Here is a 12181-nt window from a genome sequence, read left to right as displayed (position 1 = left end):
GTGAGAGGAGAGGAGAGGAGAGGAGAAGAGAAGAGAAGAGGAGAGGAAAGGAGAGGAGAGGAGAGGAGGAGAAGAATGGAGAGGAGAGGAGAGGAGAGGAAAGGAGAGGAGAGGAGAGGAGGAGAAGAATGGAGAGGAGAGGAGAGGAGAAGAGAGGAGAGGAGAGGAGAGGAGAGGAGGTTGTGTGGAGATGGCAGTGCCGTAATTGAGGCGATCTGCTTCTCTCTCGGCTCCACTAGTTTCTATGGCTACAAGGGGAGCAGAGGCCACAATAGACAGGAGAGAGAGAGAGAGAGAGAGAGAGAGAGAGAGAGAGAGAGAGAGAGAGAGAGAGAGAGAGAGAGAGAGAGAGAGAGAGAGAGAGAGAGAGAGAGAACAATGTAGACTAGAGAGCGAAAGTATAAAAGACACGGATACAATGACAGAGAGAAACTGAGGGAAAAAAGCAAAGAGCTCTAGCCATGAACTGAAGAGAAAAGGAGATATATGTTTGGCTGGAGTGAGTGAGGTTATGCAAGATGGACACAGAAAGACAGGTAGAGAGCAGAAGAAAAAAGAGAGTGAGGGACCTGAAAGAAAGAGAGAGCAGTGACGGGTACATTGGGACTGAAGCGAAAGTGCGGCACACAAATAGAAGACCGTATGTGCCAGAGATATTCTATAGAGATATGCCAACATAATAGGTTTCTATGGGCACCTAACGCGACCAGGTTCCGGTCTGCCTAAAGGGGCGTGTCATAATGCTCCCACAATGAATAGAACAGTCCTTAGGTATGCCTAGGTCTGCCTAAAGGGGGCCATAATAGAACCAGGAAACAATAGGCCAATGGAACCTCTCTCTCTCTACTCTCTCTGGTATGTGCTTTCAAAGAAAGAGTAGAAGAAGAAAGAAATGCCTCAGACAAGCAAATGAATTTCTAGAAAATCCTAAAAAGCGTGGATAGAGGCTTTAGCCAGATGAGACGTGCCATTAGAGCAAGAGAACAACAAGCCTCCCCTTTGTCCATCACCATCCCGACACACACACACGTACACGCACGCACTCACGCACACACACACGCACGCACGCACGCACGCACGCACGCACGCACGCACGCACGCACGCACACAATCACCAAAAAGTGCCATACACTAGTTTTCATGTGTGCTTTTGTGTATGTGCTGTCTGAAAGTATCTCGCTGTTCACACACACACGCTCACACACACACACACACACACACACACACACAACATCAGCACATCACCTTTTGTGCCCGATACAGCACTATACAGCTACTCCATTTGTAGCACCATTCCTGCTGTTGGAAAGTGTGAAAGAGGGAGGCAAGGGTATTGTTGCACTCTAGATGCTTAGAAAAAATAAGTTGGTGCGTGGACCCCAAAAAAGTTCAAAGTAGGAGGAGGTTCGCACACTAAATAAGACACTAAGGGCAAGCACAAGGAGTTTTATTATTTTTGTCAGAGCAGAGTAGAGCAGACGTTTCAGGTTGCTGCCATCATCAGTGCTCTCTGTGCTCTGTGTGAAAGAGCCTTGCTGCGCGCACGCACACGCACACGCCACCCTTCGTGCCCGATACAGCGCCACACAGCTATTCTGTAACAAATACCATTTCCGCTGTCGGAAAGTGTGAAAGAGCCTTGCTGCTCACACACACATGCACGCGCATGGAAAGTGTGAAAGAGCCTTTCACGCACACACACACACACACACACACACACACACACACACACACACACACACACACACACACACACACACACACACACACACACACACACACACACACACACACACACACACACACATTCCGTAACAAACACCACTCTTGCTGTCTGGAAGTCTGAAAGGGCCTTGCTACTCAGGCACACACATGCCCACACATGCACGCACACATGCACACATGCATGCACACACACCACCCTTCGTGCCCGATAACAAACAACAAAACAACAAAAATAACAAACATTCCGTAACAAACACCATTGTTGCTGTCTGGAAGTCTGAAAGCGTCTTGCTGCTCCGGCCCCAGCACCAGACCACTCCCAATAACCTCCTATCCAATCTAGACTCCCTCGTCTGAAAGGCCCTCTGTGATAGATTTGAAAAGGAGAAAAAAAAAACCATAATCCCCCTGGCTTCATCAAAAGGAAAGGCCCACACCCCTCCAGTCGAAGAGGGTAGAGGGCGTCTGTGTGTGTGTGTGTGTGTACGCGTGCGCGTGTATATGCTCCCCCAGCCTCTCCAGACCAGCCGGTTTGTGTGTGTGAGTGTGTGTGTGTGTGTGTGTGTGTGTGCGTGTGTGTGTGTGTGCGTGTGCGTGCGTGCGTGCGTGCATGCGGACCTCTGAAGGTCTGAGTGTCTTGCTTCCACTATTGTGAAGCGGTGTGCAGTATTGATTTTCCTGAGTCTATATGGCTTTTAGTAATGCAAGAGTAAGTGTGTGGGTTATCTCAACGCAGGTGCTGACAAGTGATGGGCTTTATTGTTGCAGGTGAACAAGGAGCGTGATATGTGTGTGTGTGTGTGTGTGTGTGTGTGTGTGTGTGTGTGTGTGTGTGTGTGTGTGTGTGTGTGTGTGTGTGTGTGTGTGTGTGTGTGTGTGAGAGATAGAGAGAGGGAGAGAGGCCTAGAGGGAGAGGGAGGGAGAGGGAGAAGGGGAGAGTAGAGAGGGAGAGAGAGAGAGGGAGGGAGAGAGAGAGAGAGAGAGAAGTTTGTGTGTGTATATGTGTGACAGTGTGTGTGTGTGTGTGTGTGTGTGTGTGTGTGTGTGTGTGTGTGTGTGTGTGTGTGTGTGTGTGTGTGTGTGTGTGTGTGTGTGTGTGTGTGTGTGTGGTTTACTGTTGAAAAATGAACCAGGGGAGTGCCAAGAGTAAAGGCAGGGCCATCAAATAAATCAATAATCTAACGTGACGAACATATTTGATGAGGTGTGTGTGTTTATTGGGTTTGCTAGTGTCTGTGTGCGTCTGTGGGTGTGTGTGCGTGTGCGTGTGCTTTCGTCTGTGTGTGTGTGTGTGTGTGTCTGTGTGTGGGTGCGCGTGTCATCCATTTTGTTGTGTATTTCTATAACGGGATTGACATTTCAGTCTGTGCGTATGTATGCATGTATGAGGGGGGTAGCTACAGTCTTGAATACTAATGAGCCCTGTGTCAACAATGCTGTTTACGTGGCAACTACATAGAATAGAATGGCCCCATTTCATTATCCAGCAGCCCCCCCACCTCCTTTCAGGCCCACACACACACACACACGCGCACACGCGCAAGCACGCACACACACACACACACACACACGCACACCACACACCACTCTCACACACACACACACTCTCACTCACACACACACACACACACACGCACACGCACACGCACACGCACACGCACACGCACACGCACACACACACACACACACACACACACACTTCAGGCCCAGAGCATCACTCCGCTGCGAGCGTCAGCTACTGCAGGATTCACCATCATGACTCATGAACAGTGTTGGGCAGAAAAGCATTACAAAAGTAATGAATTATATCAAGACTCATCAGACCAGGGAACATTTTTTCCGATCCTCTAGTGCCGTTTATGGTGAGCCTGTGTAAATTGTTGCCTCATTTTCATGTTCTTAGCTGACAGGAGTGGCACCAAATGTGGTTTTCTGCAGCTATAGCCCATTTGCCTAAAGATTTGATGTGCTGTGTAATCAGGGATTCTCTTATGCATACCTCGGTTGTAATGAGTGTTTTTTTTTTACATAATGTTGCCTTTGTATCAACTCAAACCAGTATGGCTATTCTCCTCTGACCTCTGCCATCAACAAGCCATTTTTGCCCACAGAATCGCTGCTCACTGCATGTTTTCTTTTTTGTACCATTCTTTGTAAACCCTAGAGATGGTTGTGCGTGAATATCTCACTAGATCAGCCATTTCTGACATTTTCAAATCAGGCACTTCGGCACCCACAGCCATGCCATGTTCATGTAATTTAAATAACCTTCTTCCCCATTATGTTGCTCGGATAGAACTCCGTTAGGTCATCTCTGCCATGTCTACATGCACAAATGCATGGAGTTGCCACCATGTGATTGGCTGATCAGAAATTTGCCTCAATGAACAGTTGTAACAGGCGTCCCTAATATATAAACTTTATTACAGGCTCAGGGCCCACATTGGACACATTACAATACACTCATCAACAATACAATAATAAATTTTTTTAAAAAAAATACACATACAATAAAAGGAAGCTAGTGAAGGCATTCATGCCAGTGTTCCCAGATAGTAGACATCAATGGCGTATTTGCCATTGAGGAAAGGGAGGACGATCCTCCCTCAAAATAATAAAGGCATATCTTCCAGTATAAATTACAGAAAACAAAACATATTTATTATATCTTTGTTATATAATTGTTAGTATTTTATAGCTATTTAGCGATAAAAACATATACTTTAGCGCTTCTAATTCACATAATAGACCTTGGAGGACCGTCCTCCCTTCCATCCTCATTGACTTCCATTATAAATGGTGAAATTTCGGCCGTAGCGCGGGCTTTACTTTTTAACATTGAAGTGAATGGAGCTTAGGGAGGACTTTCCTCCCTAAAGGCGGGTCTAGAGCCATGGAAGTAATCTGCCTATCAGCGAAGCTGAATTTATCAAAAGCCAATCAGAATATGACGAGTTGGGTTGACAGACGACAAGCATGGACTCGGTCGTCATGACAACGATATACAAATGTGAGAAGAATGCGGCAGCAGCCAGAGAGTGGGAAGTTTGGAGTAATTGGCGAATGTTTTATGAACCCTTAATAAATACAAAGGAAAGATCGACTGTTTTCATGTTGTGAATCGCGCAATATCACTCCCTGGATTTAGATTGAAAACCGAATGGAAAGGTCAGTGTGTTTATATCAGTCACTCACGCCACTCGATCACTACACAATGCAAGCGACGCGCGGATGCAAACACATTCATGATTCAAATGGTCGGACCATCACCACCGTTTTTAAAAGGTAGTCTTGTTTCAGCATGTCCTACGTGCACAAATAATAGTCTCAATGCTTGTCTTTGCGTTTCTCATTCGTGCTTTTCCCCCAAAAGAGGGTTATTTATATACTAATGGGAATAAGAATGCTTTTGGCTGCACATGAATGCACTGACCCTAGACTGGCGTTCTTTTCTCCCTCCTCAAGACGAGAAACATGACAGCACGAAGCTCTTCATAAAAAGTCTCTGGCTAAACTTCTAACATGTAGCCTACATCATGTTATGTAGTTTCATTTGGGTGGAATTAGGAACACTAGGCATGGATTTACAAAGTAATCTGTACGACGTTTTTTGTGTGAAATAGCCAGACGCACCCTGTTCCATACGCTTGCCTGCTCCTCCTTCCACAGCTGTTGCTCTCGCAGGTAGGCAGCCTACCGTCAAAAGCAAAACGGATAGGCGACCACAACCATAGGCCACGTACCACGTTACGGATATAAATAAGATGTTAAAAGTAAGATAATGGAGGGGGTTTACAATGTTTAAAAATCTGTAAGAAGTTGTTGGAAGGAGTTGAGTTTAAAACCCTTAGGCCTAGGCTATACAAGTCACTCAATGGACCTAGGCATTCCTATAGGGTCTTCAGAATTGACCATTTTTGCCTATGGTTAAAAAAACCAAAAAAACACAACTGACAGGGTGAAATGCCATGCTGCCTTTGGTCAAAGTTAGATATGCTCCCTATGAAACTTTCTACTTTCTATAATATTTTCCTTCACTCTTCTCTTTCTTTCCCCTCAAACACTTTGGGCAGTTATGTATGATAATATATTATACAAAGTTTGTTGCAATTATTTTATAGATGTCATAAGTCAGCTTTCCAGACAACACAATGCCATATCAGTTAAGTTACCTAGTAGGCCTACAACCTAATACTAAGCATCTGCCATTACTAACCCCATTTACTCGCATCTATCCGACTGACCACCTCCTGGTCCTCCCTAATTTTTATGACCAAAAGACGCCACTGGTAGACATATATCTTACAGAGCTACGACTTGGATCAACCAATTGAGTGATGAGCTAATTTCTTGCACAATCAAGCCTGCTCATGAACTTGAAGGTAAGATTTCTTAACAGTGCCATAAAAGTAGTTAGACCAAATTTGCAGAATAACCCACTTGCTCTAGTACTCCTTGGTTTCTTTAGGAGGATCCTAAGACAATCATTGTAAGCTACCTTCAGTTTCAGTAGACTCTCCTTCTTGTATCTGATCCAGAGAGGAGCTGTATAAAGAGGGGAGCAGTAAGTTCTAAACAGGTTGACTTTGACATCAGTAGTGCAATGATGGAATTTTCTAACCAGCATATTGGCTTGGACATATAGCACTCTCCTCTGTCTGCTCATGTCAGCATCATCCTCTAGAGTATCAGTTAGGATGTGCCCCAGGTATTTTGTGGCATTAGCTACCCCCAGCTCTTCTCCAGATAGATAAAATGGAGGGAACTTAATTTTCAGGTCATCCTTTGTTCTACAGACCATTATCACACTCTTTTTAGCATTGTATTTAATATCAAAAGCCACCCCATAGTCTGAACAGATATTTAGGAGCTCCTGGAACCCACTACTACTTGGGGATAGAATGGTAAGGTCATCAGCATATAAGAAGTGATTAATCATCATATCACCAACCATACAACCTGTTTGGCATGCCCCCAGCTGTCTTGACAGGTCGTCCATATAGGCATTAAATAAGGCTGGAGATAAAATCCCCCCCTGCCTTACCCCGTTGCTGACATTAAAAGGTGTAGACAGGATGTTACCCCATTTCACCCGTACACTTTGGTTGGAGTACCAATAGGCTAGGATTCGTACCAGACTACTGGGAACTCCCCTTTTCTTGAGTTTATTGAACAGTTAAAAATGATTGACACGGTCAAAGCATGGGAGGCATCAATAAATCCTAAAATTATTGTAGAGCCCTGACTCCTATATGACTCTACAATCTCTTTCAGTGCATAAATACATTGGTCAGTGCTATGTTTCGTTTTAAAACCAAACTGATTTTCAGTGGAATGTATGCAATCACTTATACGGTCAAGTATTAAACTTTCCAGGACTTTTGAGATGATACTGGCAAGGGCTATGGGTCTATAATTATCAATACTACCCACCTTCCCAGCCTTATCTTTGATAACCGGAACAAGAATAACTGACATCATGGAATCAGGCAGTATGCCATGAGACACCAAACCAGAAAAACAAATAGACAGCAGCACTGCCAACCTAGGGCCAGCTAGTTTTAAGTGTTCAGCTGTAATATTATCAATGCCACAGGCTTTTCTATCTGAAAGTTGCCCTATGGCCTTAACAACTTCATGTGTGTGAACATATATATATTTTATCCTCTATCACACCAACATCATAAGGCTCACTCTTAATGCAGTTGAAAAGAGATGCATAATGCTGCCTCCAGAGGCCAGCAATGTCCTCGGGTGCAGTTAACCCCTCCACGTTGCATGGAAGAGAAGTTTTGGCTCTATTGAGAGTTTTGACCTCATTCCAAAAGTTGGTGACATTATTTGTAAGCAGATAGTCAGCCAAGCATGAAGCACTGATAGTCTGCTCTTGCTTAGTTATATACCGTAATGCATATTTATATTTGGCATTCATTTTCTTTTTATGATCAAGCACAGGACCTTGTCTGGGCCTCCCAGCTAACACCCAGGCTTTATGAGCCATATTGGCATCAGTATGATGGCCAGCAACATAATTATTCCACCCAGGCTTTATATTCCTGGTCTTCCTGGTTTTCTTGAATAAGGACCCACTAGCCTCAATTAGTGCTTTTACTATATTATTATACAAATCACATAAACTATTCCTATGAGAAGTGTCCACACAATTAACATTGGTGCACCAAATGGCATTCATAGGGAGCTCTACTTTGCTCATTAGAGTATCAGATGTACAACAATATTTCATGACATCACCCTCAGATAGCTTCCCCCAATTTATTTTGGGCTCAGTGATCTCTTCATGTTTAACTATCTTGGGGACATTCTCCACATCTAGCACCATAGCAATAGGAATGTGGTCAGAAGTAGCCAGCCCATAGCAGATCTCAATGCTTTGTAAGGAGGCGTGGGCATCAGCAGTAGATAGAATATGGTCAAGCCATGAGGTGGTATTCCACGCTTCACTAACATAAGTATAACTATTGCTGGGCAAAAGGGCTTTACTTGAGATAACAAGGTTACAATCATTGGAAAACCTCAGCATATGTTTATAAAAAAGAGACTTGCAGTCTGTCAAGTCTGCATTAAAATATATAAATATACTGTGCGTACATACACTAATATCTCTTCACACTGTTGCCCTCTGGCAGGCGCTACAAGGCATTACCAGCCAGAACCAATAGGATGAAGAACAGCTTCTTCCCCAAAGCTGTTAAAACAATGAACTCACACTTACTGGACAATGTTCATCTATAAAGGACTGTGCACTTCGTAGGGAAGCTAAAATCTCAGTATACTTTGTATAATGACAATAAAGGCTTTCTATTCTATTCTATTCTATTCTACTAGGCCTGTAGCAGTATAATGTAAAGTATTGCAATCAGACCGAACCGAACAGACAATGCAACTCTGTTCATTACGGGTAAGCAACTTTTCCCTCTGAGGGATCAATAAATCAAGTCTACACCACTCTTCTTTACTCTACTCGAAAGAAAGACAGAGTACCATGAAGTGTTATTATCAGTAATACTCCCTTTCTTCTTCTTTGAACATCTTCAAAGCATCGCCATCTTCAGCATCTTCTGACTTCTAATTTGCCTTGTTTGTCTTTTATTTCAACCCCCTTCCATTTGTTGTTTATTTATTGTGCATTTTCCAGAGCTGCTAAAAAATCAACAGTCTTTCTCTTTGGTGTTATTTGTTTTTTTTTACTATCTACTGCACTTTGCGGATTCCTTTTTTCAAATGAGGTTGCAGAGGCCTTTGCGATTAGTACAACAAACAAAAACAATCAAAGTGAATCAAAATTAAACATAAAAAAAAAACAATTAAAAGCAAAGAACCAAATAATCCTGCCATCCAGTTAACAAACAAGCGACAAATGAACACCTGAAACTGAAATAAACTGTAATTAAACAAATTATGGTAATAACACAGGAGCACAAGATCAAAACAGCAAACAGGAACAACAAACAACAGTTAGATTAAGTGGCGCACCAGGCCAGGGTCTCTGTTCTCGATGGCTTTGTCTGCTTGTGTGTGTGTGTGTGTGTGTGTGTGTGTGTGTGTGTGTGTGTGTGTGTGTGTGTGTGTGTGTGTGTGTGTGTGTGTGTGTGTGTGTGTGTGTGTGTGTGTGTGTGTGTGTCTATGCCAGGATTGAGCCAATAGAGCAAACAATATACTGCTGCAGTATACTATATACCTGACTGACTGAACCAGGGTGTGTGTGTGTGTGTGTGTGTGTGTGTGTGCATGTGTGCGTGTGTGCGTGTGTGCGTGTGTGCAATATACCTTTGCTGTACCGTATACTACCGGTACTATATGCCTGACTGACTTTTGGTTATGAGTGTCTCCATGGCTGATGGGTCCTACCTATGTGGACACTAATTCATCCTCTGTAAACCAAGGGTCTGCCCTGGGGCTGAGACCGCGCGCGCGTGTGTGTGTGTGTGTGTGTGTTACCTGTGTTATCTGTGGTGTCCATGGCTTCTGCTTGAGGTTCCTCCTCTATGGGTACAGAGTCCACCTCTGTGAACCTGAAGGGCTTCTCTGCCGCCAGCATCAGGCCTCTGCCCTTGGGCTCCAGAGCCGCGTAGTGGGGAACCGCCCCGCCCCTCATCACACGACGACGCTTCACCTCGTACTTCCTCTCCTCCGCTGTAGGGGTCAAAGGGTAAAGGTGAAAAGGTGAAATGACTGTGTGTGTGTGTGTCTGCGCATGTTTCTGCGCGCACGTCTTCACGTGTTGAATAAAAACCTTGTATGTGTCCGTCTGTCTGTGTGTGTGTGTGTGTGTGTGTTGAATAAAAAAACAATACTTCTTTTTAGCGGGCTGTGTTTGTAGTACAGGCAGGGAGCTGAGGATGAGCAGTGAGGGCTGTGTGTGTGTGTGTGTGTGTGTGTGTGTGTGTGTGTGTGTGTGTGTGTGTGTGTGTGTGTGTGTGTGTGTGTAGCAGCGGTGTGTGCTACTGCGCGGGGGAGCGCTGGCTGGCGGCTGTTTGCTTTCCAATTAGAGAACGCTAATTTCCGCTCACCAGAGACAATTAGCCAGATTACAGCCTGGGGGGCCGGGGTGCACACAGCACAAGACACTGCATGGAGACCCCCAACTAGTGAGGCAGAGGAGCGTGGAGACAGAAAGAAAGAAAGAAAGAAAGAAAGAAAGAAAGAAAGAAAGAAAGAAAGAAAGAAAGAAAGAAAGAAAGAAAGACAGAAAGAAAGACAGAAAGAAAGAAAGAAAGAAAGAAAGAAAGAAAGAAAGAGAGGAGAGGAGAGGAGAGGAGAGGAGAGGAGAAGAGAGGAGAAGAGAGGAGAAGAGAGGAGAAGTGAGGAGAAGAGAGGAGAGGAGAGGAGAGAAAACCTGCCATTTCAGAACTCTTGATTTGGGTTTTGGGTAAGTGTGTGCTGTGGAAATATTTTCTCATTCAGAAAAATATGTGTAGTGGTAGGCCGACATGCCGACACACACCTGATTTCCTTGCTACGGTGACCCACCACTCCACTAAAGTAGTGTACTGTAGCCATCAATGACATTGGGTCTTTCTCAAATGCAAGGCCAGTGTCCTTCCAAGTGTATCAGCCTAATTAGTCACGCCCAGTGATTGGATACCCTTTATTAGTCATACCCAGTGATTGGATATTCTGTAGAGTTCACCAAAAAGTATCCAATCACTGGGCGTGACTAATTAGGCTGATACACTTGGAAGGACACTGGCCTTGCATTTGAGAAAGACCCAATGTCTCCAGACACCCTCAGCACGCACGCACGCACAGCAATGGGGTCAGCCACTCCAGGCAGGATGTGTTTGCTGGCTATGAAAAGTACCCTCACACTGTACACCCCTGGACACCCCACCCCACCCCCAAGGCAAGAGGCCTTGTTGCCCCCCCAGCAACCTGAAGCATCCTTAGCACACAAACACTTCAACACTCCATATCGCTCTCTCTCTCGCTCTCTCTCTGTCTCATACACATAAACACCTAAACAAATACACAAATATACTCACAAACACACACACACCCTCAGAACCCCCCACTCATATCGTGGTGTGAGCACCCCCACAAACAATTCCTAACACACACACACACGCACGCACGCACGCACACGCACACGCACGCACACGCACACGCACACGCACACACGCACACTCTCTCTCACACACACACACACACAAACACCACTCGCACGCACACGCACGCACACACACGCACACCCACACACAACACACTTTCCCTCTACTCCGCTCCACTCCACTCCAGTCCACTCACCCTGTGCAGTGTGGCTGGCTACGGTGATCCACTCCAAGCAGGCGTTCTGTCCCCTACCCTTGGAATTGCTATCGCCCCCTGGAGGTGGGGAGTCCTGGAGCACCCTCAGCAGCAGCAGCTCCAGGGTGTGGAGGCCGTCCTGCACATGGGACACACTGTGGAGCACCGTGAAGGGAGACCCGAGACTCTCACTGAAGAAGAGCTGGAGGAGGAGGAGGAGAGGAGGAGAAGAGAGGAGAGAGAGAGAGAGAGAGAGAGAGAGAGAGAGAGAGAGAGAGAGAGAGAGAGAGAGAGAGAGAGAGAGAGAGAGAGAGAGAGAGAGAGAGATGAAGAGTTAAACACATGAGATACGCTGTGGAGCACCACGAAGGGAGACCCAAGACTCTCACTGAAGAAGAGCTGCAAGAGGAGGAGGAGAGGGGGAGAGAGAGGGGGGGGATGGAGAGTTAACCACAAGTAGGACCTGCACCTCCCCTGCACATGGGACACACTGTGAGGCATCGTGAAGGGAGACCCTAGACTCTCACTGAAGAAGAGCTGGAAGAGAGAGAGAGAGAGAGAGAGAGAGAGAGAGAGAGAGAGAGAGAGAGAGAGAGAGAGAGAGAGAGATGGAGAGTTAAATACAAGTAGCCCCCCTGCACATGGGACACGCTGAAGAAGAGCTGGAGGAGTAGAGGAGAGGAGAGGAGGA

The 12181-nt window shown here is 45.5% G+C and overlaps 1 protein-coding gene across 1 annotated transcript in view; it reads right to left on the bottom strand.

Moving 5' to 3' along the window:
• nudcd1 (NudC domain containing 1) overlaps positions 1-12181 on the bottom strand; it is a 125759-nt gene that overhangs the window by 80387 nt on the left and 33191 nt on the right. The window contains exons 4-5 of the mRNA XM_063185987.1: positions 11491-11692; positions 9685-9879 (exon numbers count right to left, since the gene is read on the bottom strand). Of these exons, the coding sequence (XP_063042057.1) occupies positions 9685-9879; positions 11491-11692 (397 nt within the window). The remainder of the gene's footprint in view (positions 1-9684; positions 9880-11490; positions 11693-12181) is intronic.

Source organism: Engraulis encrasicolus, chromosome 20, assembly GCF_034702125.1.
Source record: "Engraulis encrasicolus isolate BLACKSEA-1 chromosome 20, IST_EnEncr_1.0, whole genome shotgun sequence".
Classification (NCBI taxonomy): Eukaryota; Metazoa; Chordata; class Actinopteri; order Clupeiformes; family Engraulidae; genus Engraulis; species Engraulis encrasicolus.
Note: the sequence above shows the minus strand (reverse complement) of the source record. Positions and strands in the feature narration are given on the sequence as shown.